The sequence below is a fragment of the Equus caballus genome, chromosome 30 (genome assembly GCF_041296265.1).
Source record: "Equus caballus isolate H_3958 breed thoroughbred chromosome 30, TB-T2T, whole genome shotgun sequence".
In the NCBI taxonomy this organism is placed as follows: Eukaryota; Metazoa; Chordata; class Mammalia; order Perissodactyla; family Equidae; genus Equus; species Equus caballus.
This window is the reverse complement of record NC_091713.1, coordinates 10,947,724-10,975,539: the sequence shown is the minus strand read 5'-3', so window position 1 is coordinate 10,975,539 and position 27,816 is coordinate 10,947,724. Positions and strand designations below refer to the sequence as shown.

At 41.5% G+C, this 27,816-nt stretch overlaps 1 protein-coding gene across 8 annotated transcripts in view; it reads right to left on the bottom strand.

Moving 5' to 3' along the window:
- The window catches only part of PLD5 (phospholipase D family member 5), a 359,670-nt gene that overhangs the window by 121,477 nt on the left and 210,377 nt on the right, over positions 1 to 27,816 (bottom strand). For 4 of the 8 annotated variants that reach the window (XM_023632621.2, XM_023632622.2, XM_014738007.3 and 1 more), the window contains exon 4: positions 11,393 to 11,504. In XM_023632621.2, the coding sequence (XP_023488389.1) occupies positions 11,393 to 11,504 (112 nt within the window). The remainder of the gene's footprint in view (positions 1 to 11,392; positions 11,505 to 27,816) is intronic. The other 4 variants (XM_070256062.1, XM_070256066.1, XM_023632623.2 and 1 more) reach the window with 1 other exon arrangement.

The following is a 27,816-nucleotide window of genomic DNA, read 5'->3' as shown; positions in this document are numbered from 1 at the left end:
AGGGTGACAGGCCTGGGAACAGAGGGGTGGCTGCAGCAGGACCCCTTTCCCAAGTGAGTCCTGTCTCCACCAAGGCCATGGCCGTCCAAAGGCACAAGTCCCACGGAGATGCACAGCACCCCGGCCTTGCTGCTGCCTATCAAGCTGTTACAGCTATTACTAAAGCACTTATTGAACTCGTGCTGCCTTTGTTTCTACATAGTGATGTGCTTAAGTTAGGTTATGTTTGTAGTTGAATATCTGTGTCTGGGGCTCAGGAGAAACAACGCATGCGCCATCAGCTTATGGGTGATGAGTGGAGCCACAGGAGTGGAAGCAATCAACATAGGAAAAGTGAAGAAAAGGGATGGGGAGAGGAAGAGAAGAGATGAAGAGAAGAGGCTGACGTGTAAGGAAAACGTATTGAGAATCAGCAAAGGAGACTGAGAAGGTCAGCCGGAGACGTAGGAGGCAAGCGTACAGCGAAGAGAGCCATGAAAACCAAGGGACCAGATAGTTCCAGGAAAGAGAAAGAGTAGCACCAGTGTTCAAAGTGGCAGGAAGGTCATGTAATAAAAGGTCTAAAATGTCCCCACTGCATTTAATACCCCAAAGTCCCTGATGACTTTGACAAGGTAGTTTCACTGGAGCCAGGGCAGAAGCCAGGCTGCTGGGGTTTGAGGACTGCAGGGGGCAAGGACGAGAAAGTGGAGACAGCATGTGTCCACCTGAACATGGAGAAAAGGGAAGCAGAGAGGAGGGGCAGCAGCCAGAGAGGGATCTAGGGTGGATGCTACTGGTTCTTCTTTTTCCTTTTCCTGCAGGTGACCTGAGCACGTTTATAAGCTGATGGGAGAGAACCATTTATAAGGCAGGAGTAACCGTAAAGGCAAGAGGGAGGGGAAGCTGAGAGGATGCATCCCTGAGAACGTGGGGGCAGCCGCCACAGTGGCAGGTCAGCCTTGGGAGGGAAGCAGAGATGCCTTCTTCTGAGACTGAAGGAAAGCAGGAGGCAATGGGCGTCAAGTATTGTGTCAGGAGAGCCCCAATTTGACAGGCTCTAGTTGTTTGTTGTGTTTAATCAGAATGAGACAAGATCATACGAAGAGGGAAGGATCTGGCTAGGAGACTGGCGGGGGGCTGTGGATGTTTGGAACATTGCTGTGGATGACAGAGGGGAAGGTTAGCGGAGTCACCTAGGCATGAGGAAGGGCTAGCAGGAAAGTAGCTCAAGAAAATAAAATAAAACGTGGTAGGAAAGAGGGGGAGGGCACAGGAATAATAGGTATTGTGAACGCTCGGCCAAGCAGCATGCAGGAACAAGCAGAAGGATGGCTCCGCCTGTTAAGCCACACCAGCGCTTACAGCATCGATCAGAAGAGCAGGCATGAGCAGCATATCGAAACTGGAGATAGACACTAAGTCACAGAAGTCAGAGATCTCATTCCCTCGTGCCCGCAGTGACTCCTCTCTGTGTGGCTACTTCAACAGGACACGAACTGCTCTGAGTCAGTGAGCGGCAGACCAGAGAGGAACACCGTCCCCAGTCTCCTTCAGAGCACGGACATGCGCAGGCCCCACAGAGCTTAACGGGCTTCCCCCCAACAGGAAACTAGCTGCCAAAAATGACAGTCAGACGGTCCCAAGGAATCAAGAGGCTTTCAGGAATGTTTTTATTTATTCCTCTATTTGTATTTATACCTGTATTCCTCTTCACCTTGTAAAGAGCGTCCTCTCCAAATTCTAGATTCTCTAGAATAGAAATGCATAAAGCCATCACTAGGTTGAATAGATAAAAATCTCCTTTCATCTGTAATGTCACAAGCCTGGATATGCATATAATTTCCCCTAAAAATTCCATGCCTGCCAACGTTCTTATGTATTAGGGATAAAAATAAAACCTCTAGCACAAATTTCTATATTTTAGAGCAAACGGATGACTGCTAAGACTATATGTGTCAGAGGAACCCTCTGAAAGTTTAAACACATCAACTTGCAAGCTTAACCTGGGTAGATCTTAGAACAGAGGCTGAGGATACAGATGGAGTGGCGTTGGTGTCGCCAGCTGGAAAATTCCTACCCCCAAGGGAAGCCAGCTAGAGTTACTGCACAACCATAAAGGCCAATGAAGCAGCTGCCTTCCCAAAGATGATCCGTAACGCGATTAGAACGGCGCCTTCCTTTCTTTAGAGAATCACAAGGCCGAGTGTGGGCTCTGGGTGCAGAAGTGAATCCTGTCAGGACCAAGAGGGGCTGACAGGGCAAACACGAAAATCACAGGCCCGGGTAAGAGACAGCGGCTATAGTAATGTGATTTATTAAAACTCTATTATGGGCCATGTGCCTGCAGCAGATGCTTTCTATGCATTATCTAACTTACTGCTCATCACCCTCAAAGAGTTATTATTATCCCCATTTTACAGAAAAAGACATTGAGGTCCAGAGAAAGTGAGTAACTTTCCCAAGGCTGCATCACACAGTAACGATAGGCCCAAAATTTTAGCACAAATCTATATGACACCAAAGTATGTGCTCCTAAATGTTATGCTAATTACTCTGCTAATTATCACTAAAGTATAATGTGTCCAAAGAAGCGCCTGCCTTGCTGCTAAATATTTGGTATTCTGCAAAGAAAGGCAGAAGACAGAATTCCTTGCAATGAATTCTGTCTGGCGTGAAGAGAACAGGGCCCCAGCCTGCATGCACTCAAGCATGAGGCCAAGTGACATCCCCTTTGAGAAGGTGTGACATGAAAGCAGACTGCCAGAAAGCATGCCTGGGTGACAGCAAGGGCACCTTGACCTTTGTCTGGGCCATTACCAGAGCAGAGTCACAGAAGGCAGCCTAACCTGCTCTCCTGCCCATAGGACCCCACACTCATGACAGTCGCCAGCAGAGTCCTTCACCTGGACAACAAAAGACCTTTGGATACGTTCAGGTTCCTTAACAACAGTAACTTCTCAGATGGTGGAAATGGAAGCCAGAATAAAAAAGTTTACTCTTGGGAAATTACTAACATATACTTGTTAATGTTCACATTAAATTAACATAATAATTAAAAATAGAGGTATTATCGAAAGAATGGAACTGGACCCCCAGCTTACACTGCTCACAAAAATTAACTTTGAATGGATTAAAGACTTAAATGTAAGATCTCTAACTGTAAAACTCCAGGAAGAAAACACAGGGAAAAAATCTCCTTGACATTAGTCTGGGCAATGACTTTTTTAATAACATCAAAAGCACAGGCAACAAAAGCAAAAATAAATAAATGGGATTGCTTCAAACTAAAAAGCTTCTGCACAGCAAAGGAAACCATCAACAAAATGAAAAGGCAACCTACAGAATGGGAGAAAATATTTACAAACCATTTTTCTGATTAGGGGTTAATACCTAAAATATACAAGGAACTTACACAACTCAATTGCAATAAAACCCGAAATAACCCAATTAAAAAATGGGCAAAGGATCTGAATAGACATTTTTCCAAAGAAGACATACAGAAGGCCAACAGGTACATGAAAGATGCTCAACATCCCTAATCATCAGGGAAATGCAAATCAAAACCACAAGAGATCACCTCACACATGTCAGAATGGCTATTGTCAAAAAGACAAGAGATAACGAGAATTGGCGAGGATGTAGAGCAGAGGGAGTCCTTGTGCACTGTTGGTAGGAATGTAAATCGTGCAACTACTATGGGAAACAGTATGGAAGTTCCTCAAAAAATTAAAAATAGAACTACTATATGATCCAGCAATCCCACGTCTGAGCAAATATCCAAGAGAAATGAAATCAATATCTTGAAGAGATGTCTGCACTCCCATGTTCATTGCATTTACTCACAGTAGCAAAGATATGGAAACAATCTAAGGGTCCATCTATGGATGAATGAATAAAGAAGACGTGGTATCTCTCTGTTTCTCTGTCACATAGGAATATTACTCAGCCATGACAAAGAAAGAAATCCTGCCATTTGCAACAAACAGGATGAACACATAAGACATTGTTCTACATGAAATAAGCCAGAGAAAGACAAACACTGTGTTCTCTCACTTATACGTGGAATCTAAAAACAATTAAAAAGTCAAACTCACAGAAACAGAGAGGAAAATGATAATTACCAGGGGCTAGGGATGTGGGGGAGATGGGAAGATGCTGATCAAAGGGTACAAGCCTTAAGTTATAAGATGACTAAGTCCTGGGGTTCTAATGTGCAGCATGGGGACTGCTGTTAACAATCTGTATTGCATACTTGAAATTTGCTAAGAGAGTAGATCTTAAGTGTTCTCGCCACAAAAAGAAAAAAAAAGGTAACTATGTGAGGTGATGGATGTGTAAATTAACCTGATTGTGGTAATCATTTCACAAAGTCTACATATACCAAATCATTACATTGCACAGTTTAAATATGCACAATTTTAATTGCCAATTATATCTCAGTAAAGCTGGAGGGAAAAAATAGCTTTTGCTGAAAAATAGAAATGTTCGCATATTTTTTATCTATAGGTCAAGCTCTGTATTATGAAGTAGTCTATGAAAACACCGATTGGCAAGAAGAAACAAGTACTACTCATACAACTTTTAAAATGTGGAGGTTTCATTCCTATGAGGTAATTTCTCAATGGCTAGCATTTGCAGCACTAGAAAAATAATTAGCACCACCCAGATGTAGCTCTATCAACTATTACACTATTCTGTGGTAAGCTTTTTTCCCAAAAGTTGGAGCAGATAGTTGGAAATTAAAGTCAGGCATTAGGGGAACAATATGTTTAATATCAAAGCTATTTGCTACCTTTCTGATTTGAAATAACCTCTACATTTTACACACTTCTAATCTGAAATGAAAGTATTTTCTCTTGGTTAGAACTATATTTTCTTTTACCAGCAATGTTTTCGAGTTTTATGAGTATTGACAATAAAAAAGCTCGCTGATTCCCTAATTGGAACAGTTTTTTTGAAAAGTATAAATGATATATTTAATATGTGCAATTGCCAATTTCCATTTCTTGTTCTAAAACAGGTTATTAATCACGCAGATATAAAATATAATTGATGTTTTCTTATAAAATAGAAGTATTATTAAGAAGAGTAAAAGGGTTTCTATCTTATTTCAAATATTAAACTTCTGAGTTAAATGAATAAGATTTAGTCACAAATAAATGCAATTAAATACTTGCTGTTTATTCAATGTTTTGTGGATAGGAAGCCAAAATGAGCTGAAGATGCCCAACCAGTGCTTACTAGGATCCTGCTGCTACTGTTTATTCCCCAGCAAGGGTACGGCTATGTCTATTGAGTTCACTTGCTTGGTACATAGTGCTAATGAGGGAAAGGTGGGGTCAGTTTTACTCAAACCACAGACTGTGCCTGAGCCAGTCACCCAGCAAATGCATGACTTTATTCACAAAGGGAGCAGAAGAGGGGACGTGGAGGGCTAAGGGCTGTCACAGCGGCCGAGAGTCCACTCAAAAGGCATGGTTTGTATTGCCTTCACGAACAAAGAATAAAAGAAATGAAACAATGTGGATAAAAAGATCGAGAAACCTAGAACTTTAATTTTTAAATCTCATATAGAGAAGATGTGAAAATCTATCTATGCATCCATCTGCCTATCATGTATCTAGTGAAAGAAACCAAAGAGGAAAGAAAATTCTTGACACATTAATGCTCTGGCTAAACAAAACAAAATCCATAAAATAGTTCTGTTATCAGCTCCAAAAAGACGTCTCAAGCATCTGCAGGCAGCACAGTCTAAGCTCTAGGTTTAATCACCGGTAGGTAGGTTTGCAGGCAGGAAAGAAGGGAGTGGGAAGAAAAGACATGTTTGATTCTAACAAACACAGAGCTTGAAACCCCAGCTGAGCCAGGACGAGGCTAACAGTCCTGAGCCTCCAGTGAGCTGAGCATCAGAGGGGAGGCACAGATGGAGGTTCAGGACGGAGGGCCCCCCGTTCTAGGATGAATTTCTTTCTGTTGTCGCGTGACCAGACTGACCACCAGCAATGAGGAAAGTCCAAACAGCATCTAGTGACTGGGTTTAACCTGAGTTAAATTCATAATTCATATAGTCAGTTTCTCTTAGCAACAGTATCATCCATCCCCCCATCTTCTCATGTTCTGTGCATTCGCCACTGGATGTTTTCTATTCCTCTCCTTTTCAAAGCCAAGCTCTCCTGACCACCTCTTCCCTCTTCATTGGGCCTGCAATTTCATCATGCTGTAAACCTAGGAATATGATTTCTACTATCTGCTTAGTCTACCCAAGTCTGCCTCTTCTCCACTGTATTTCAGGTTTCTGATTTCATTATATTGTTCTCCTATAACACGTTCATATAAAAAACCGATTTGCATAACCTCTTTCCCATTTCAGGTAACATAGCAGGGTTTTTCTTTTGTTTGTTTTGATGGGAACACTTCCTCTCAATGAGTGCGCTGGCCACCTAAAGTCAGGTTAAAGACGTCCCTCTGTCTCTTATGAACCAGCACAGCCTGAATTCTCCGAATTTCTATTCACTAGTATGGTCCCTGCACTATAAAAAGTCTGTCACAAGAGGTCTGGCTTAAAATCTACTTCCCTCAATGCAGTATTAGGAATGACTGGCTTTGATTTAATGTAATTTAACTTAATTATTAAAGTTAAGGGTTTCTAAGTTGAATTTTCTAATTTATTGCTGAATTTTGAAGTAACCCTCATTACCATATGTCACTGATTCTAAAATATGCAGTTTTCACATTGTAACATCTCTGACATTGGGATGCATCTTATGATTGCTGTAGACAGTGTGACAGAGTTGTCACTTCACGATCTTGGTTGTTATTCCTGGTAGCATGACAGTTTCTCAACATTCAGTCAACAAATCATTTAAAGACTGTTTGAGGAAGGATTGTAAGGTCTGGTTACTGTCAGAATATCTTCCTTTGACATTTTCTAGTAAGCTTCAAAAACAAACAGAAGTCCGCTCAGAAAAAAAAGACAATGGTAGAGAACCTGTTTCTTAAAGTTACAGAGCACCATCAACACTTGTGCTGTGCACAGATGACGTCAAGTGGAAAACATGGGCATCAATGACTCAGACGCAAAGAGTGATTCGGAAAAATTGGATTCTAGATGTTTTCAGAATTCCTTGATCAGTTTATTTCACTTATAGCAGCCTTCTCTAGCAAACCGGGAACTCTGAAGTGAGGGGAGGGCTCAGGTCTTAGCCAATTTTCTATTTTAAAGCCCAGCTTACTGGCACAGGTCAGGCATTCAAGGGATGGTTGGTCAATAAATAATAAATGAACAATGGGGGAAAAGAAGATGGTGAGACCGATGGGGGAAGAGAGAGGAAGTCTAGAGGAAAATAGTATGGGTAAGGCTTATTATAATGGACTTGAAGAATGAAAAGGAGCTTGTAAATTGACAAGGGGGTGGGGTGGTATTTCAGGCACAGGGAAAGGAATGTTTTAGGAAAAAAAGCTCTAAAAAACACACTGTGTTTGGGAAATCACAGCTAGCTTTCAGATACTTCGAAAGTCAACAACAGAAAGTAGTAAGACTGAGACTAAAGAAAGAGATTCAGATCCTGGATGGTTTCAAAAGCTTTTTTTTTTTGAAAGAAGTGTGGACTTCATTTCTAGGTCACTGATTCTAATCCTTTATCACTTTTATTTCACTAGTCATTCTATTAAAGAGTTATCATCTGACAACAAATAAGTAAAAGCCTGTTTTTTCCCAGTAGGAATTTATATTTTCTGACTTTACATTATTTTACTCTTAATTTTTGGTAGGCTACTGGGGCAAATCTTAGTTATATTATAGAAAGTACACTGAATTGCAATGGTTTTGAAAGACAAGTCTTCTTAACCATTTCACTGCAACAATAATTATACAATGCAAGGATTAAAAATACAGTAGTTGGGGGAGATGAATAGGCAGAACACAGAAGTTTTCTTAGGGCAGAGAAAATACTCTGTATAATGATGGAGGTATGTCACCATGCACTTGTCCAAATTCATGGAATGTACAACGCCAAGAGTGAACTTTAGGGGAAACGATGTCTTTTGGGTGATTATGATATGTCCATGTAGGTTCATCCTTGTAAAAAATGTACCTTTTAGGTGAGTGATGTTGATAATGGGGGAGGCACATAAATGGGTGGGGGCAGGAGGTTTATGGGAAATCTCTGTAGATTCCTCTCAATTTTGTTGTAAACCTAAAACTGCTCTAAAAAATAAAGTCTTAAAAATACAGTAGTATTATTGAGAAATAATATCTTGCTTATGACTAAAAGATGTAGCCAGAAATGAAAATTTTCTTAGTAGTATAAAATTTCAATAACATCACTGTGCTATTACCAGTATCAGGTTTGGGGAGAAGTGGGACATCAAAGGCATTTGCTGGGAGATGTGAGCAGGGAACAGAGGACTTGGGAGAAATGTCACCATTACTCCTGGCACGCTAAATCTTGGCAGCAGGTGGCATACCTCACCTGAAGCGGATATGGAGAAAGAAACAGGATTCACTGACAATGCCACATCTTATTTACCTTGCCTTTAAGACCACCAGCTGGGATCGCACGTTAGCCCAGGAGAAGCCATGTCACATACACTCCACTTTCAGCTATGATGAAGTGGCTTCTAGACTAACTTTGAGCAAGACAACTAAAAGAGGTGATGAAATGCAAAAACAAAAGCTGTGCAGGCACTAAAAGACCTCAAGATGCATAAAGCAAATTTATTTCTATAAATAAAAATTTATGAAGAAATTTTCTACAAATTTCAAATGTTTGAAATCATACAGAGTCTACTCTCTGACCACAGCTGTGCAGAAAGGGTGTGGAGCTTAGTTTCTAACATGAGTGACTGGGCAGACGGAAATCCAGGCGGAGGGGGTGTTGCTGCTGGGGACTCCTCGTGGAGGGGAGGAGAGGAAGGCGGAGCAAAGGTAACACGTGCATTTGAGATGCTGGCCGGAGATCCAAGTGGGGATGGTTAGCAAGTGAAATTAGGAAAGCTGATTGGGAAAACTCCTGTTGAATTTACAGGGAGCCTTGTCTAAAATGAAACCTCTGCCTGGGTTCACGGACTTCACGAGAGTTGGGTTTCTAGAGCACCCCACCTCCAAGCCACAGCGTGAAACGCTTGAGGGGGTATCTTTCTGACTTGGGAGTCAGGCTGGGAGCGGCAGCAGAACAGTGAAGGACGTGGGGTCTCACCTCAGCCACGAAGGACTCCGTGGCCTTGGGCAGCCTCACCTCGCCAGCCTGCCTTGCCCTCCCTGGGCCTACACCTGAACTAAATCTTTACCATTTCCTGAGAAGCCTCACCCTGAATCTTTTTCCCCAGCATGTTTGATTAGCTTCTATAGTCAGCGACGTCCTCACAGCCGAATTTACTCATGGCTAGTCTCACACTTATCTTTTATGGACTATTTCTAGAGAAACCTTGCTGGTATTTTACCAAAAGACCAGAATCTCTCCCTAAAAAATTTAAAAGATAATCCTAAAGCAAGATATTCAAACACAGATTTAAAATGGTTTCAAAAAATATTTCTAAAATGCACTGTTGGTATTTAATATGTCTCTGTCAAAGGATGAGAGTAGAGAAATACAACAACTGTATTTTAAAGATGTACATATGTTGTACTGTCTATAATATGTGCATGAATAAATGCCAGATAGATACACAGGAGATAGCTATGAGAAATTAAGGTTTTGTTTATCACTCTCCTATTGTAAAGGGAAATCATTTGTTTTCTTATTTCGATAAGAACTCTTATTATACACTAACAGAGCCTAAGTTGTAGTAACATATACATATGCTTGTGAAATTCAAACACTTCCTTTCTTGTGAGAAGGAATGACTATAATGAAACTCTAATTCATCGATCACCATGCAAATGTAAACAAGGACTTTCTCTCTAAATTTATTAATAGCTACTCCCTGTCTAGAGTAGCCAAATATTCAGCAGCTGTTACCCAGCGACCACCCCCCCCCCCCGCCCCCGCCCACCCAGTACCACCTAGTTTTCACTTCTGGTTGAGTCGACGAGAGTTAGCATGGGCCATGGCAAGAAACAGACTTGTGCATGGACAGTCAAGAAGTAACAGAAGTTGTAGGTGACATCCCTCTCTTCCTAACTGATCTGCTTTCTATCCTTCCAGGATAATCAGACCCAAAGGACATGCAAGTAGACTCAATGAGAAAGATTATCTGCAAATACAGGCACCCAGAGTGAGCGGAAAGTAACCCATTCCTAAAAATGTGTCCGATAATGAATTCTCAGAAAGTGGGAACCCAGTTTCCTATTTTCTAAACAGAAAAAGTAGTAATACATTTCTAACTCACATAGATTGCATCTGTCAATCCACTATCTAGGCATTTTCTAGTTTTTAAAAAAAAATATTATGCTGCACTCAAGTAGCACAGTGAAGCTTTTCAGATCCACCAATCTCATAAGTTTTCTTTATCTTCCTAAGCACAGAAAAAATAACATGCACCTTGGGAGGGACAGGTACATGCACCTGGCTAGCCTTATGTCTTGGCTTTAGCAAGCTTCCAACTTTTCTTTTGCTGAAGGAAAGGCCACCTGGGCTCACTTCTTTGCTTCATAATCTCTTCCATTTTTCAGAAGGCGTTTTCACTTAATAATGTGGGGAAGATGAGAAACAAAAATGCCCAGTATGTTTAAACAGCACACACATCAAATGAATCTGCAGCCAACGCCTTATCCTCTCCAGGGACATCTGGCAGCTCGAATGTTCCTACTGGCGCACAAGTGCCAGTGCCTTGCAGAGGCTACAGTTCAGATAGTAAATTCAGGGGAAAAATTTATATAAGTCAGTAAAAACTATTTGAGTTCAGTTAGTGAAGATTACAGCAAAATGAAAAAACTATTTTAGAATTATTCTCAGTTTTCACGGGATTGTGAGACAAATTGCAAAGTGGCCATATCAATGATATTCTCCTGTGGAATTAGCTTAAAAGTCATGAATCAGGCAGTGTTTCATAGTTTCCCTACATCTGACTATGTTATTTTAAAGAATATGTAGCATAAGGATTTCCATTTGATGGGCCAGAGAAAACCAGAAATCCAGTGTTGGTTCTGATGAGAAGTGGCTCTTTTCTCTGATCATACCCCCGAAGTGTCCGGGAGGGAAGGATTCGTGTTTCTAGTGAATCATCGAGTGGCCAGTAGACTATGTTGCATAAACTAATATGCAACAACACAATTAAAAAAATTTCAGTAGTATTGATTTATCGTTCTCTCATTTAAAGGCTTTAATGAGCCTATTTTCCAAAGGAGAAGTAGGAAGTGTATTCAGTGAAATGTGTTGATTATACAGAAATTAGATATTATGTTACATGCAATTAAAAGCACCCTATCAGGATACCCAGCGGTAGAGTAGCGTATCAACCGTGGCCTTACCCTTTAATTTCAAGGCTTCTAATACCTTTGAATCAGCTGTTACATCACTGACTAGCTTGATTTCAATATCCTGCGATGTCAGTTGGAGCAACTTTTCAAAAAGACGTTGACCCTAGAAAAAATATTCAGAGACAAAGAAAGTCAGAAAATCTGAAAGTATGCCATTTTAAATAGGTATAAATAAACTTATTAAAAATTAAAACTCTTCATTCAAATTTTAACAGGCAGGCACTTCAGCAATTGGCATTCATGGGAGATTTTTTCAAAACAGTTTAGATACAAAGAGAAGGAACACGAGTGCAGATTACATTATGTTTTCTTGAGGACTGTGCAGTTCAACAATTATTGCAAAACTAATTTCAACGCTACAATGCAAATCTTTCCTTCTTTTACTTCTTCCCGAACTCAAGCTATCTACACATGAAGAGGTGGCACAGAATATTAAACCGTTGAATTTGGGCCCAGAGAGCCCTGGATTTCAGCTGTTTTTCCAATTTACAATCTGTGCTTCTTAATCTCACCAATCTCCATTTTGTTCCTCAGCAAAATGTAGGTAATATTAGTATTTACTTTAAAAGATTTTTGTACGGATCAAAGGAGTTAGTATTAAGTATCTTTTAATTGTAAGCTATTATGTGAAGAATCTTGCCTATTTATCAGTGATTTGCTTAAATTCACCTTCTTGTTGAAAACCTGTTTTACCAAATTCAACTAATGTTCTGCCCAGCAAGCTACAATTATTAGCATAGCCTAAAAATAACTCAAATATAAAGAAAATCAAAAATAAAGGTTTTCCTTACAGGATTTTCACAAGCACACAATTTTATTATTATTACCTTTTTTTGCTGAGGAAGATTGGCCCTGAGCAAACATCTGTGCCATCTTCCTCTACTTTGTATGTGGGATGCCACCATAGCATGGCTTGAAGAGTAGTATGTAGGTCCATGCCTGGGATCCAGGCCCGTGCACCCTGGCCAATGAAGTGGAGCATGGAACTTTAACCACTCAGTCACGGGGACAGCCCCTAAGCCCACACTTTTTATAGTTAAGGTTTAATCTCAGAGAGACTCTGAAGAGTGACAGGTCCATAGTCAGTACAGTGGATACAGGCGAGTGGATTGTAACATTACCCTGTTTATTTTCCCTCATGTGTTTTCATGGACTCCCTCTCCTAAACATAAAAGGGACTGGGTCTTCTGATTTTTCAGAGTTTTGCTATTCAGCCACAAATTCAAATGCTTTCAGGATCCAGACAGGCAACAAGGCTTTGGTCTTAAGGGTCCCCAAGTGGCAAAGTCTTCCCTTACTTTGTAAGAATGGACTGCTGACAACGATTACGTGGAAAGGATTTGGAGACTGGGAAGACACGATGGAGGAGATGTGGATGTGAAGCAGTGAGGCCTGCAGTTCAGCCTTAGAAGAGAGAGGGGCCACGGGCCAAGGCCCTAAAACTTTGGAGGGCTAAGGAGAGAGTTGTCTGCCTGCGCCAGGGCGACCGCGACAGCATGGAGGTGTCTGACGTAATCCAGCCATGCTCCAGCCTGGAGGTGGCCCGGTCCAGCCCAAGTTCCATAATCCCTGGGGGTTGGAGGATGTCATGCATGGCTGCTTCCTTTCCATTTAACTAAGTGTGGTCATAAAGGTTGCCCAAAGTAGAACTCAGTAAAAGTGACCAAATTACTCTGCACCCAGAGCCTGGAGGAAGCCTCCCCACAAACCAGATATTCCCATGAGGTATGCTGACTGAGTGCACTGGGCAGCTGTAAATTGCTTCTTCAAAAGAGAGGTGGGAGGGGAGAGGGAGAAAGAGAGAAAGAGACATGAACAGACAGAGAGGACAGGAAAAAGACCCAGCTGCTGGTCTGCCAATTTCAGGGTCTATGTCCATTTCACTTTGACTCTGGAGAGGCCAGGGCTTGGGCAGTGAGAGGCTCAGGTGCCCATGTGAGGGAAGATGCGCAAGGCACGGCTCTGTGGGTCTCCTGCAGACAGAGTCATCACCAACACGACCTTCTTCGTCAGCTCTGGCTCTCCTCTGAGGTGTGCACCACACTCTTGTCACACACGCTTGAAGGCTTGCTGATGTCTGCATGGCCCAGACTTCAGACTCACGGTCGTCACATAGTCACCTAAATTGTTCGTAGGTCCCCCTCACACAGAGAAAGGGCTTATGTGCTTTGTGTGTTTTACAAGACCCCATAGTTAGTGGGCCAGTATTTTTAAACAAACGCCTTTTTATTTTGTCCTTTTAGTTAACATATTTAAGCACAAATGAAAGATAAGAGATCTTCTAACCTATCTGTATCTCTGTCTCTGTGGCTTAAATTGATTCCCACCATGTTATTTTTGTGAGACTTAAAATGAAGACCAGGATTCTCAAACAAGAATGAAAATAGAAACTCCAAAATCTACAGAGACTGGCAGACTGTCATTCAATAAAGCGTATTTTACTTTTAGTCTGTGCTGATTACTTACACCAAGGATTCTTACATTGTTTAATTATAGTGCTCACTGTAATGAACTTGGGCTTGAGGTGGAACTTCTATTCAACCTCCCCATTTTCAGTGTCTTAACTCCCTGTCCACACATTTTCACTAAGATTCTCAAAGTGTAATAACTTCCAAAGGTATGAAACACCTGCTCTGAGCAGAAACCTGCAGTACGGCCTGCTGCTGGGTGAGCTAAATTGACTCATCATGTTTTCATAAAGGAATAATAAAAGTCCCTCAGCTTTTAAAAATCAGAAATTTAAAGCTTGCCCTTTCTGGTGAGAAACATTAGCCAACACTTCCAACTTCACTAAATCATCGTGAAGACAGTGTGTGGCTCAGGAATGTTGACCTGCATTAAGCCAATTTTTTCTGATGTCTGCAAGACCTTTCGATAAACAGTGAGGTCCTGGGGAGGGAGCTGCACCCCAAGGACAGAGATCCAGCGCAGCCCCTTCGTGACTTTGAAGAGCTGCTTAACGCAGAGGCCCTTTCAATCCCAAGACAGCAGGGGTGAAAAATACCACCTGTTTCTGTTGACCTGAAACAACCAGTGGACAGGATGAAATGCAGAAACATAACTTGAAGGGAAAAAGCAAAATTACCAAAGAGAATCAGAAGAAAGTCATGCTCTATGAGATTAATTCGGGGATCACGTAGAATATGGCCATGGTTTTCAAGCTTGTTTTAGCAGTTAAACTCTTTGTTCAAATGAAAACTTAACCTAAACATTTCTTTCAATCCCTCTCTGCCCTGCTCTACAGAATCCCCAGGGGTACACAGAACACAGCTGGAAAATCACCGAATTTTACCCCTTCATCTGAGGTCTGATGTGGAACCGTCAGGATACCGAGATTGAGAAGGTCAGGGCTGGAAGATACCTTTGAGATCAATAGTCTACTCATCGCCCAAGAAAATCAAGTAATGTGCTGATGGTTCCACTGTTTTCTCTACAAGACCATTTTGTTATGTTAACGTTGGGAAAGGAAGGGGTATTTTGGGAAGGAAGTTACCCTTGACTCTCTCCTTCCAATCCCAGCTCTGGTACATTCAACTCTCCTGAGCTAAGTAAGCAGTTCTGGAGCTGGAAGGCGCTTTATTACCAGCAAAGTTGGGTTCTGAGGAGTCCCGGTGCCTGCAGAGCCACGGTCAGCCCACACGAGTACCCCAGTGCTCCCCGTCCTCCAAGAGGCTGGGCAGGAGCCAAGGCAGCCTTCCCCCACGTGGGCTGGGAGGTGGAGTACTGAGGGAAGAGGGGCTCTCTGCTTGCCCTGGTGGGGGACTATTAACTATCTAGTACTGCCCTTCCTTCGCCTGAAAGGAAGAAGTTACTAACAATCTGATGAAGTCAAACAGTAACATATTTAGGGGGACCCAACAAGAGAGAAGATGCTTGAACACAATGGGCACCTCATGATACAGGCTACTCAAGAAGACAGAAAGTGGAGCTGAAACACAGCATGAGTACTCAAGAATAGTCAGGCAGGGCCGGGACTGTGATTTCAGAACTAAACTGGAAGAGTAATTAAAGAAAAATATAGCTACTATTGAGGCTCATATTAGTGGCCTGAAAACCAAATGGAAGAAATATCTCAAAGTGCATGCACGCACGCATACACAGACACACACGAAAACATAAGACGTAAAGAAAAGAGTGATGGATGAACGGAGGAGATACAACATGTGGCTAATAGGTGTATTGGAAGAGAAAAAGAGGGAAAAAGAAAAAGGTTGCAAATAACAGAAGGAAAATTGTCCAACTTGAGGAAAGATCTAAATCTATAAGTTGAAAACAAGATGGAGGCAAATGTAATGCGGAAAGACACACGCAGGCACGCTCTGTAAAATTACGCAACATCAAGGAGAAAGAGGAATTCTCACAAACTTCTGGCCAAAAACACAACAAAAAAATTGACCCATTGAGGAAAATGGATCAGACCGGCATGGAGCTAAACTGCAACACTAAGCTAGTACATGGGGGCTTCAGACTCTGGAAGAAAAAGACTGAAGCCCAGCAATGCTTGACTCAGTCAAGGGGTTTACCTGCCAGGGAGAGAGAAGGAAAGCTTTGCAGGTATATACAAATTTCGATATTACATTACCTACACAACCCATATGAGGAACACTTTCAAAGAAAGACTCTAACCAAACAGTAAATAACACAACACCATCAAGGAGGACGAAGGGAGAAGAAACGTGATGAGCAGATGCTGTGGACATGTGTTTGATGTCTTTGCTAAACAAGGATTTTTGAAAAGATGAGACACCTTACAGGCGAAAGTCTTCTGAGAAGCTATAACGTGCACTCTCAGTGGGGCACTATTGCCCCCAAGGGGCTGAGAAGTGCTTTGTGTGTGTGTGTGTGTGTGTGTGAAAGTTACTATTTTTATGAATAAAACACAGATCTACCTACAGTAAATATGCAATATATCTGTGGTATTAAAATCTCACTTAAGGGGGCAGAATTAGGAAAAAATGTCTAAAAAGGCTTAATAAGGTCATAACGAAAAGAAGGTTGAGAAACACTGATCTACAGCCAAAAGGATAAAGAATCTCAGTAAAAATTAGAACAAGAGTTAGGGCGGGCTTAAAGTGCTAGCCAGGAAAAAGTACGTCATTATTACATATTGCATGGTTTACGGAGCTAGGACAGTTATAAAATGGTATGCACCAAACGGCACAGCAGGTAAATATATAAAGCAAAAGTTAATAAAAATGCAATGAAAACTACCACAATAAAATACTTCAAAATATGTTTCTCAAAACTGGGCAGATCTTATAGGAAATAAATGAGGATATATGAAAATTAAATAATACTATCAATAAACTTGATTATATATATACATTTATATATATTTCTCATTCTATACATCAAACCCCCCAAAACAATTTTTTTTAAAGATTAGCACCTGAGCTAACATCTGTTGCCAATTTTCTTTTTTTTTTCTTCTTTTTCTCCCCAAAGCCCTCCAGTACATAGTTGTATATTCCAGTTGTGAGTGCCTCTGGTTGTGGCACGCTGCCTCGGCATGGTCTGATGAGTGGTGCCATGTCCGTGCCCAGGATCCAAACTGGAGAAACCCTGGGCCGCTGAAGCAGAGCGCACAAACTTAGCCACTTGGCCAAAGGGCCAGCACCCACAAAACAATTTTTGTTTGTCCATGTAATATTTACCAAAATCTGTTCTGTAAATAATATTAAGAAAACCTAAACAAAAGTTAAAAAGAGATATTCTACAGGCTTCATCTTCTGCTCATAATCTAACAAAATGAGAAACAGACCATTAACATGTAACCCATAAAACAAATCTTACCTACTTGAAAATTTAAAAACCCACTCTTAGATTATCCTTACATCAAAGGAGAAAAGAAAAGTGAAGTTTTGTATTCTCTAGGAAGCTATGAAAAAGTAAGTACTTCATAGCAAAACCATGAAATGAAGCAATAGCTGGTGTCAGAGGAAAATTTCTAAGTGTCAATGTCTTCAGAATTATATAAAAGAACATACTGTGAAGTCACAGTCATCATATTAATATGGTAGAGGCACAGGAATGGATAAACAGATAAGGGAACTTTAATAGAGAATCCAGAAATGATACACACCTGGTTTTTATCAATAACAAAGGCACTATTTTAATTCAGTATGAAAAAGATAGAGTGGTTTAGTCTGGCACAGTTATACCTATGTTATACCAAACAGAAAAATATGTTCTCAGGCAGAATAAGGACACACCAACACTTTAAAGAAAATCTAGGCAACTACACTTACAGCCTTGAAGGAGGGAAAGCCTTAACTGAGCTGTAGGAGGCTAACTAAGGGCCCCCAAAGACGTCAGGCGCTAACCTGGCGCCTGTAAATGTTACCTTATCTGGAAACAGGATCTTTCCAGATGTGATTAAAGATCTTGTGATGAGGAGATTATCCCGGGCTATCTGAGTGAGCCCTAAATGTAAGTGCAGTGTACCCAGACGAGAGACACAGAGGGGGATTGGGCAGGCAGCAAGGAGGAGCAACGAGGAGACGGAGCAGAGAGGTTTGAAGATCCTGGCCCTGACAATCAGGGCGACACGGCAGCAAGCCCAGGGGTGCCCGCAGCCAGCAGAAGCTGGAAGGGGTGAAGAGCAGAGTCCCCCTTAGTACAGGCTGCCTGCTGGAGCCTGTGGAGGGAGCACCGCTCCGCGGACACCTGGGTATCTGCCGAGGAAACTGATTCCAGACTTCCGCCCCCAGAACTGCCAGGGAACGAGTCCCTGTTTTAAACCACAGTCTGCGGTAATTTGTTGCGGTGGCCACAGGACACTAACACACAAGCAAGATACGTAGAAGCAATAAAAGATAGACAGAATGATAAAAGTTAAAAACATTATACAGCAAAAGATGCCAGAAAGGTTCATGAAAAACAGCCAAAAGTTTGGAATATTTGCTATGCAAATGAAAAACGAAGGGTTAATAGCGGTACTGTACAAAAATATATTAAAAATGAATAAGAAAAAGCCAAGAGCCCGATCAAATGTGGGCAAAGTGTCAAGTTAGGCATGCCTAAGGGAAACAAGCCTAGATGCTAAGAGATGCTTCGTAAAGTCCAGGGAAGCAGAAAGCAAAGCAGCCCAGAGCTCTCTCTGTACCGAGAGACTGGACAACAGCCACAAGTGGCAACCTTTATCCTTGTCAGGGATTTGGGGAAACTGTGACCAATTGCTTCCTTCCACTCAGGACTCCCATTTCTAGAAATCCATCACAAAGAAACATAAGCACCAAATGTGTGTGAATGTGTGTGTGTGTGCACACATGTGTATATTTATGATTATATATCTTAGGTATGCTATTATCCTACTTATGCATAAATATGTACATATATGTATACATATATATATACATACATGCATGTAAAAAAGGACACAGAACTGATTAAACATATTAAACGTTTGATGACACAGTCACGAGAAAACAAGATCTAGGATTTATTTTAAGCCATAGTGTCCCTTTAAAGCAAAGGTTTAAAAAGCTTGATTTTTAAAAAAATTTATAACAAGATAAATTATAACGTATATGTATGGATCCCTTCATGACTAATTTACTAGTTTACTTATTTAACCAATTAGTTCAATTATCTGTAAGACTGATCTCCTATTTACTTACCATATTTACTGAAATTTTCAGTACTATATTGACTGAAACTTTTCTTTTTCAGTTTAGAAAACTTACAGAAATTTTATTTACTTACTATGTTTATTGAAATACACAAAGTTTGCCAGGGATATAAACATACATATATTAGTTACCCATATACTTGTCAGTGTCAACTTGTAATCTCAAATACCTCTAGGAAAGGCAGAAGTGTCTTTTAAGCAAATTCATTCAACACGTTGACCAGATGCCTGCGATGTGCCAAGGACCCTAATAAGTGCTGGAGATAAATGATTGATAAGCAAATACAGCCCAGGGTGTCAGATGCCAAGGGGAAGGAAGCGCAGCCCTAGGGGAAACCCAGCAGGGCACTGAGGGAAAACCTCCAAGGGAAGGGAGGAAGGAAGGAGTGTCCAGGTGGAGGCCTGTGCCGGAAAGATAAGCAAGAGCAACAGGAGGGTCTTGTACACCATGGGGAGAGCCTGGAGCTCATCTGGAAAACAATACGGCCCTCCGAAGGATTTTACATAGGGAAGGGCATAGTCAAATTTTTATTCTCAAAGAAAATTCTGACTGCAAGTTGGCGAAGAATTGATACAGGGCAAGACTGGAGGCTGAAAGAAAAATCAAAAGGTTGGCGTGTGGTTGGTGGGAGACAACGTGGCCTGAGACAGAGCAGTGTCAATGGCAACCAAACAATGGAAGGACCACAGGTATTGATGAGGCAGCATAGTGGTGAACTTGATGGTAAGGCTTGGGCTTGAGGGAGAGCGCTGGGATGGTGGCCAGAGTCCCCAGCAGCTCTCGGCACTGCCTGTGCAATATGGAATTCCTCATCCAAAGCCAGAAGATGCTGGCCATTCATCAGTCCACAAATGTCCTGAGGTCATGAATCAGTCACAGCCTCAGGAACTCAGACAGGGCCACAGGCCCACCAACTTAGTTGAGAACATCTGCTTTTTTTTGCTAATGAGCAACAAGGATTCCCCACTTGATGCCAGCAGAGAGTCCTGCTATGTAGGCTGCCTGTCCATTCATTAGTCCAGTTTCCATCCCATTAAGAGATTTAATTATTCTGAGCAGTTAATCATCAAGGCCTTGACTAATGATAGTTATCACAATTACGCACCCCGTGGGTATGAACACAGCCATCCCTGTCAGAGGCTGAGGAAGAGAGATGAATAAGCTCTTCATGCCAATAACGGGCCAGGAAATAGCAAGGAATCGACATCAGGGGCAGCATGTTTGTACCAGGGCCCTTGGCTGGACACCTGTAGGACGTAGAAGGCAGCTTTGGGGTTGCTGCACCATCCACTCTGGCTGCAAAGGGCAGGCAGACACCATCCTCTTGACAGCGCATTCAGCAGCGACTGGAAGAGTGTGGCAGGCACAGCCCGTCAGCACTCCTCTGCTGCAGAGGAGAGGCATGCGACCAGGGCAAGGGAGGAACCCAGGACGGTCAGACACTCCAGCTCTGCCACGATCACTCCTTCTGAGTAGGCAGAGGGCCCCACACAGAATGGAGGCAGAGTCCCTTCAAGCCGTCACTCCTGAGGAGCCCAGCCCCCCAGAAAGTAACCATGGGGGTGCTCTACACGCCCCCTGAAAACCCCGTGATCTTAGGAAAGCAGCTCAGACTCCTCGGCCCTCCAATTCCACTTCTGAGGATTAATCCTGAGTGAATGAGCAAAGAGAAAATAATGTTTTGCACAAGGGTGTTTAATGCAGCAGAATTTATCCAGAAAAAGGAAAATAAATAAAAAGTTCAACATGCAATAACAGAGAAATAGCTATATAAACCTTATCTGGTGGATCCACTGTATTGTCCATTAGGCAGCCAATTTAAAATAATGTTTATCAGTGTTTCCAATAACATGGAAAAGTGCTTATGGTGTAATGCTAAGTGCAAAATTAAGATAGAAATTTCTTTAAAATATGACTGTATATAAGTAATTATGCAGAAAATATCAAACTATTAAAACAATCTTTTGTTGGTAGTCACGGGAATATTTTGTTTCTCTTCCATTTCTCTGTAGTTTGCAAATTTTCTATAGTAAAAAGTCATTATTATTATAGTGAGAAAAAAATCCAACCCATTCTATTTAAAAGAAACTATCAAAAACATAAGTTGACCCGAGGGAAATAGGAAATGCAGTGACAAAGGTCCAGAGAGAAGACAATCAAGCACACAGGTAAACAAAACTAAGATAAAACAACTTTAGAGAAAAGTCATTATTTAATCCAGATAATCGGGAAGAGCCTCTCTGGGTTCATGATTTATTCATGTCTATATGACTGGACCTAAAAAGAATCAAAAAGGTAAAACTCTTGCTAATCACAGTGCTTATGAGTTTATATCAGAATGATGATTTCCCTTGGAAACATACTGGAAAGCAAGCAAGAAGCTAATTAGCATTACTCAACAGATGGGGAAATGGAAGCACAGAGAAGTAGCAGGGATTTACCAACAAAGACAGGGCTGAGGGAGGACCAGAAGCCGCAGGAGCCAGGGAGCTCTGCTAAGCAGCCAGGAGCAGAGGCCACCTTCAGGAGCCTGGCCACTCACAGGCCCTTTCGTTGCTGCACTGCCATCCTGAAGTCTTGTCATTGGTCTGTCCGTCTCCGCCATTATACTCCGAGCTCCATGGGGGTAGGGACCAAGGCTTATTTGATTTTATGTCCCCAACAAACAGCACAGTACCTTCCTTGATAAATATTTGTTCAATAAAGGCACATTCGAAATCATTTTGTTGCCACATTTCAAATGGGAGAATGCTAATTTATAAATATAGGCTGAGTGTTCATTTTGCGCAAGAGAAAACACGCTGTTTTGAAAGAAAGGGACACTCTTTCCATAAGCTCATGCTATTTTCACGCTGACACTGCACCAGGGGTTTTACTGAAATAATACTGAGCCTGCAGATGAGAAGTTTGAACAGTAATCTACTGTTTCAAATCCATAAGCAACTGATCTCCACTCTCTTCCTGGCCACACGCTAGACAACAAAGCTACAAGAATAAAGACCACACAGGCCGGAGAGGCCAGGAAAATGCAAACAGAAGTTGCCACCCTTTTATACCATCACTAAGAGAACAACCGGAGTAAGCAGGATGAAACTGAAACAGATAAAGCTGGGCTGACAAACTGGGTGGGGAAGGGAGTAAGCTGGCTGCGTCTTGCAATCTGTAAAAATCAAACAATGTTTACTAGACTGGGCCGGTTTAAAGCAGTGATTCTCAATCTTTGCTGTACAGTGGAATCCCCAAGTAATCTTTTGAAAAGTATCAAAGCCGGAGCTCCTTCTAAATATTCTAATTTAACTGGCCTGGGGTGGGCCCGGGTACCAGTATATTTCAAAAGCCCCCCAGGGGACTCCGACTGGCAGTCACAGTTGAAAATTGCCATTTTGGGAGAGCAGGGTAAGAATCTACTCAAAAAAACATGCACAATTTTCATTCTCCTTTCTTCACCTAAACCCTGAAGAACAACTTGCACTGGGATTCTGGGCAGAATTATGTAACCTCTTTTAATAAAAGTTGAGAACTTGATGGACAGCTGGAAGTTGTCCTGCTCTAAGATTACATAGAAAGTAAACCTCCACTAAATATGAAAGTAAATGTCCTGCACTAGAAAAACAAAAATAAAAATGAAAACAAGTGATCTTTTATAAGCTCCATTATTTGTTGTTTTACAAACACTATCTAACCAAATTTACAAAGCCATCGAATGAGACAGGCATTACTATACCCGCTGTAAAGATGGGAACATTGAGGATCAGAAGAGTTAGGACATTTGCCCAGTGTGACCACAATCACCAAACTATTGGTCATGTCAAATGCATTTGGTGTCAAACCCTATGGTCTTTCTACTATCATATACGCCTCCTGAATAAGGCTGCTAGTTGGCATTTCTATAAAACCAAGGTCCGAGAACTGAAAACACACAAAATAACTGATTCTAAACTGAGCCAATTAACAGAGCATTAGAATGTATCCTAGTTATGTTTTCATTAATTTAACATTTTATTTTTCCCCATCGCTGTGAAAAAATACAAAATAGGCTGTAAGAAGTTTGCCATAATACAGTAGAAATGTGTGCAAGCTCTCAGATCTACATCAAAACAAAGGATGAAATGTGTATTTTCTATGTTGTATCAGAATATCCTGCTTTCTCTGGCTGCCTCATTCCAACCTACAGATTGCAATAAGCTTGAAGAATTTCAATTATTCAAAGAACCCAGTCTTCACCAACTATGCTCATCTCCTTTCAGGAAAAATGAAAGGCAGGAGATGCTGTGACTGTATTTTTCCTAGACTAAAAGAAAAAAAAATCAGTAACAAAAGAAATTATAATTAAATATTTCAGACTCTCACAAGGGAATGATATTGTCAAAAATTGGATTCTTCTGGGTTCCAGAAATACTCTTGTGTTGCAGAGTAGATGCTGATTGTTTGCATGATAGTAAATGAAGAATCTCTTTTAATAGACTCGGAAAGGGATTGGAGATCCACCTTGAGACAGTAGGGATGGGAAAGAAAGGAAGGATGGGCTTAGAGAGCCACCGAAGATGGAGCATTAGTAATATGATGGAGACTCAGAGTGAGAGGTGCTGGGGAGCATGGAGTCACAGCTGACTCCACCAGACTGCAGGCTTCATGAGGATGGGCAAGTGGCATGATGGGTCAAAACACAAAGTGATTGTAACAGAAAATGTTAATAAGATCATTTATGAAAAATCTTAAGGATAGCTGTGAACCCAACTTGACAAAGAAAAGGTTTATAAGTTAGATGAAACAAAAGCCCTTGTTTGTTGGTTAACCTACAGTGACGGGGTCAGTTAGGGGGAATATTGCCAGGAAGGAACGAGTAGGCTACGAGACAGGGCCTGGAGACCTGAGTCACACACGGATGCAGCTGCCTGACGGCAAAGTGTATTCCACCAACACCAAAGTGACATCACTGAAGACTGCCTGGTCATAGGGATCTTTAATTAAAAAAACAAATACTAAGGAAGCAAAAACCAACGAGCCAATCAACCAACAAAAATCAGCAGTGGCTATAGGTTTGAGAAGACCACATTGCTTCTTATGTATTCAAGATTCAAGATCAGTTGTCCAGAGGGATCTTCCGTTCATGGACATCAAATTCATTGAAAAACAGATATACGTAGATATTTTTTAATCTCAGCAAATATAGACTGGGGGTATTGATTATTTTTTATTAAATGACACTGTTCTAAGATCAAATATGTCACAATCTTACCAGATAACAAATGTGATGATTAATTTTATGCATCAACTTGACTGGGCTAAAATGCCCAGAGAGCTGGTAAGTCATGGTTTCTGAGTGTGTCTGTGAGGGTGTCTCCAGAAGAGATGAGCATTTAAATCAGCAGACTAAGTAAAGAAGATCACCCTCACCAACGTGGGTGGACATCATCCCACCCTTTGAGGGCCTGAATAGAATAAAAAGACAGAGGAAGGCTGAATTTGCTCTCTGCTCCACCTGGGACGTCTATCTTCTCCTGCTCTCAGCGCTCCTGGTTCTCAGTCTTTGGATTCAAACCGGGACTTCCACCACCAGCTCCCTTGGTCCTCAGGCCTTCAGACTTGGACTGAATGACAGCACTGGCTTCCTGGGTGTCCAGCTTGCAGACAGCAGATCATGAGACTTATTGGCCTCCATAATGGCATGAACCAATTCCTATAAGTCTCCTCATACACATATAAATATGAGGACATAGATATATCAGATCTATATCTATATCTCCATCTACAACTATCCTAACAGTTCTGTTTCTCTGGAGAATCCTAATATGGCAAGTTTGATAGTGATAGATCAAGAATTTCAGGACAAATGGAGAGATAAAAAAGGTACTCTTAAGCCTGTATAATTCTTGTAAATGATGCTTTTTGGGTGTTAAGGGAGGGGTTAGTCCTTCCAGATCTTTGCCAAGGCTGAAGTGGCCTCCTGCTTCACCAGGAACAGAGCAGATACTTCTGAAAGGATGCATTAACCAAGAGATGCTTGAGTAGACAGGTGAGAGCAAGACTCTGTGTGTAAGGATTTGTGATAAGTCAAATGAAAGTCAGAATTCCACATGTGAAGATAACTTGCCTAATCCTTCTTACCTACCCAGAATCTCACATTTGTAGAAATTATACTCCCTTTTAATTTTATAAGATGATCATCCCAGTTTCTAGCACAGTGTAAGGCCTGTAATGTGAACTCATTATTCATTAGAACAATTAAACTTACTTAAACTAGAGCCGTAGTGTGTATCCAAATACATGAATGTGAATGCAATGTTCACGGTAATAACAGACAGTTACATAGGCACTAAAACGGTCAAACACTGTTCTACACTCTTTATATATACATTAACTAATTTGTACAAAAATCTGTAAGGTAGGTTCTATTATCACCTTGATTTGGTTGATGAGGAAATTGTGGCACAGAGAGAACTCAGCATCTTGCTCAAGGTCACACATCTAATAAGTAAGAAAAAGGAAGTCTAAGCTACTCTCCTGGCTCATTTCTACAGTCTTTCTAAGAGTCAGTCTGCCACTTACTGTGGAGAGATAGGATCCTGGCTTGTAAAGTTTTCCAAAATGACCACCTGGATCATTGAGCTTTCCCACATGCTACTCACTAAATCAAGCAAATACTGTTCAATTCTAAAAATCATAATTTTTCAAAATTAAATCATTGTGATGTATCATCAGTTGGCAAGCATGGCTCACTGTAGACCGATGACTAATTGATTTCACCTAAGCACATCTCTTTACGATTCAGTTATTGCGGTTCATTAACTATTTTATTAGGTTCCCACAGTGAACTCATAGAGAATGGGATTTTTTAACCCAATGAATTAGGTAACTCTACTAATAAGCCTTCATCAAGTCACATTTCCTGGCTTTTCCTGAACAGTCTTGATTTCATAAATCCCCATCATCATATCCCATAAATTAGCAATCAAGTTGTCCTAGGAACTTCAATATTTCAGGGTCTAAACTCATCATCCGGACAGAAAGAAACAAAACCCTTTGCCCGACTGTGTATTTTTATTAAATCTGAAAATGTGGTTACCATGGGACTGCAGATCTCACCAGCCCTTAACACGGCTGTGATACAGAGGAAGGTCACTGGGCAGTTTCTTTCATCCCAGAAAGAAACAAAGACAGAGATTAACATCGCCCAGTGGGAGGTAGGAAAGACAAGATGAGTTTTTCAGGGTGGGAATTAAAACAGCAACCCTCTGGCGCCACAGATTAAAAGTGCATTTTAATTAATGTGTCGGTTTCTATGCAAATGAAAAAAAAAGCAGGCATTCATCATCCTGTTAATAAGGATGATCATTCACTCTTAAGACACTGCATCTCATCTAGAGGATGCAGATGTCATGTGCCACGTTTATTTGTGTCCCTTTGCTGCTGAGCTGGGGTCTGCCTGCCACTGGCTGTACCACCACTGGGTGTAATTTGCTTACAGATGCATTATAATAAGTAGATGGGCCACTTTTCGATTATAGTTCCTGTTTATCTATGTGCCATTTATGGTTTCCATTTAGGAATTTTCAGGATCTGTTGGTTTTGAAGTAAATGTCACGTTTGACTATTCTACTCCAAAATAAAAATATTTTCTTTAAAAAATATATATTCATGGAAAACAAGCTGTGAACTTGAGCCAATTTTTATTATACTAGAACATCTTAAAGAAAATTTAAATTAGCACACGTGAGTAACTAGGGTGTGAATCTTTTTTTCTTAGCATGTTTTTGTATGCAATAAACCAATCAATGACTAGATCCCAATATTTATAAGGTCTTGGTAAAAATAAAAGCATGCTCACAGGTCCGAAGATTAGCTACCCAGAATTTGAAATGTTGGGTAGAGTCTTGAATTTCCTATTCCATTTGAAAGATACAATCAGTAAAATTTAAATCAAACAGGCTTTCAACCAGTGCCTTCTTTTTTTAGGCATGTTAAGACTTGGTGGCCTAAAGAGAACAGGATACAGAGGTCCTTAAACTGCACCCGTAGAGAAGAAGTTGGCAGCAAGGATGTGCATTTCTCTCTCCACTCCTGATCTCTGCAGTTATCCCCCACCAGCACGGAGAGAGGGGAGAAAGGAGGAGAATCAGGCTCTTTAAAAGCCCAAGATGTGATATTTAAACAAGTTCTCCAGGGCCCTTTAAATTCTAAATCTTGTTGGGAATATTGCTCTAGAGGTTGAGGGTCGGATGAGGGGAGGTGGGAAACAGAGCAAATCAGGCACCAAGCCTTCTCGCCTGCTTTCTCTCTTTAAAGACCTCAGTCCATGCCTGGTGCTCCATCAGGGGGTACTAAATGCATGGGATTCCCCAGCAGCCGTCACTTGGCCGTGAACGCACCAGAAGAAGAGGAAAACGTCCACTATCTTGCTGAGGTAGGAACCCTCCAAACACGTCATCAACCTCACCCCTTCCTGTTGTTCCCCATCCCCACAGCGCTGACGCTCGGGCCAAGCACAGGCAGCAGCGGAGAGCGCTGTTCACCAGATCAGCCCCACAGCCTGCTGGAATCCATTGAATTTCCAAAGCAAGTAAAGACCCTCTATCCTTGATGTCCGCAAATGCGGATCTCCCCTTAGGAAGAAGCAAAGTGAAGTTAGGCTCAATACTCTCCAGAAATCCAACTCGTTTCAAACTGGAAAAGAGCCTGGTGCTGTTAGGGGAAGGAGGGCAGCAAAGAGGCATTTTTTTGGCAAGAGCAGTACCACTCTACTGGAAGACATCAGTCCAAACCGGGGTCTCCTCCCGAAGGGCT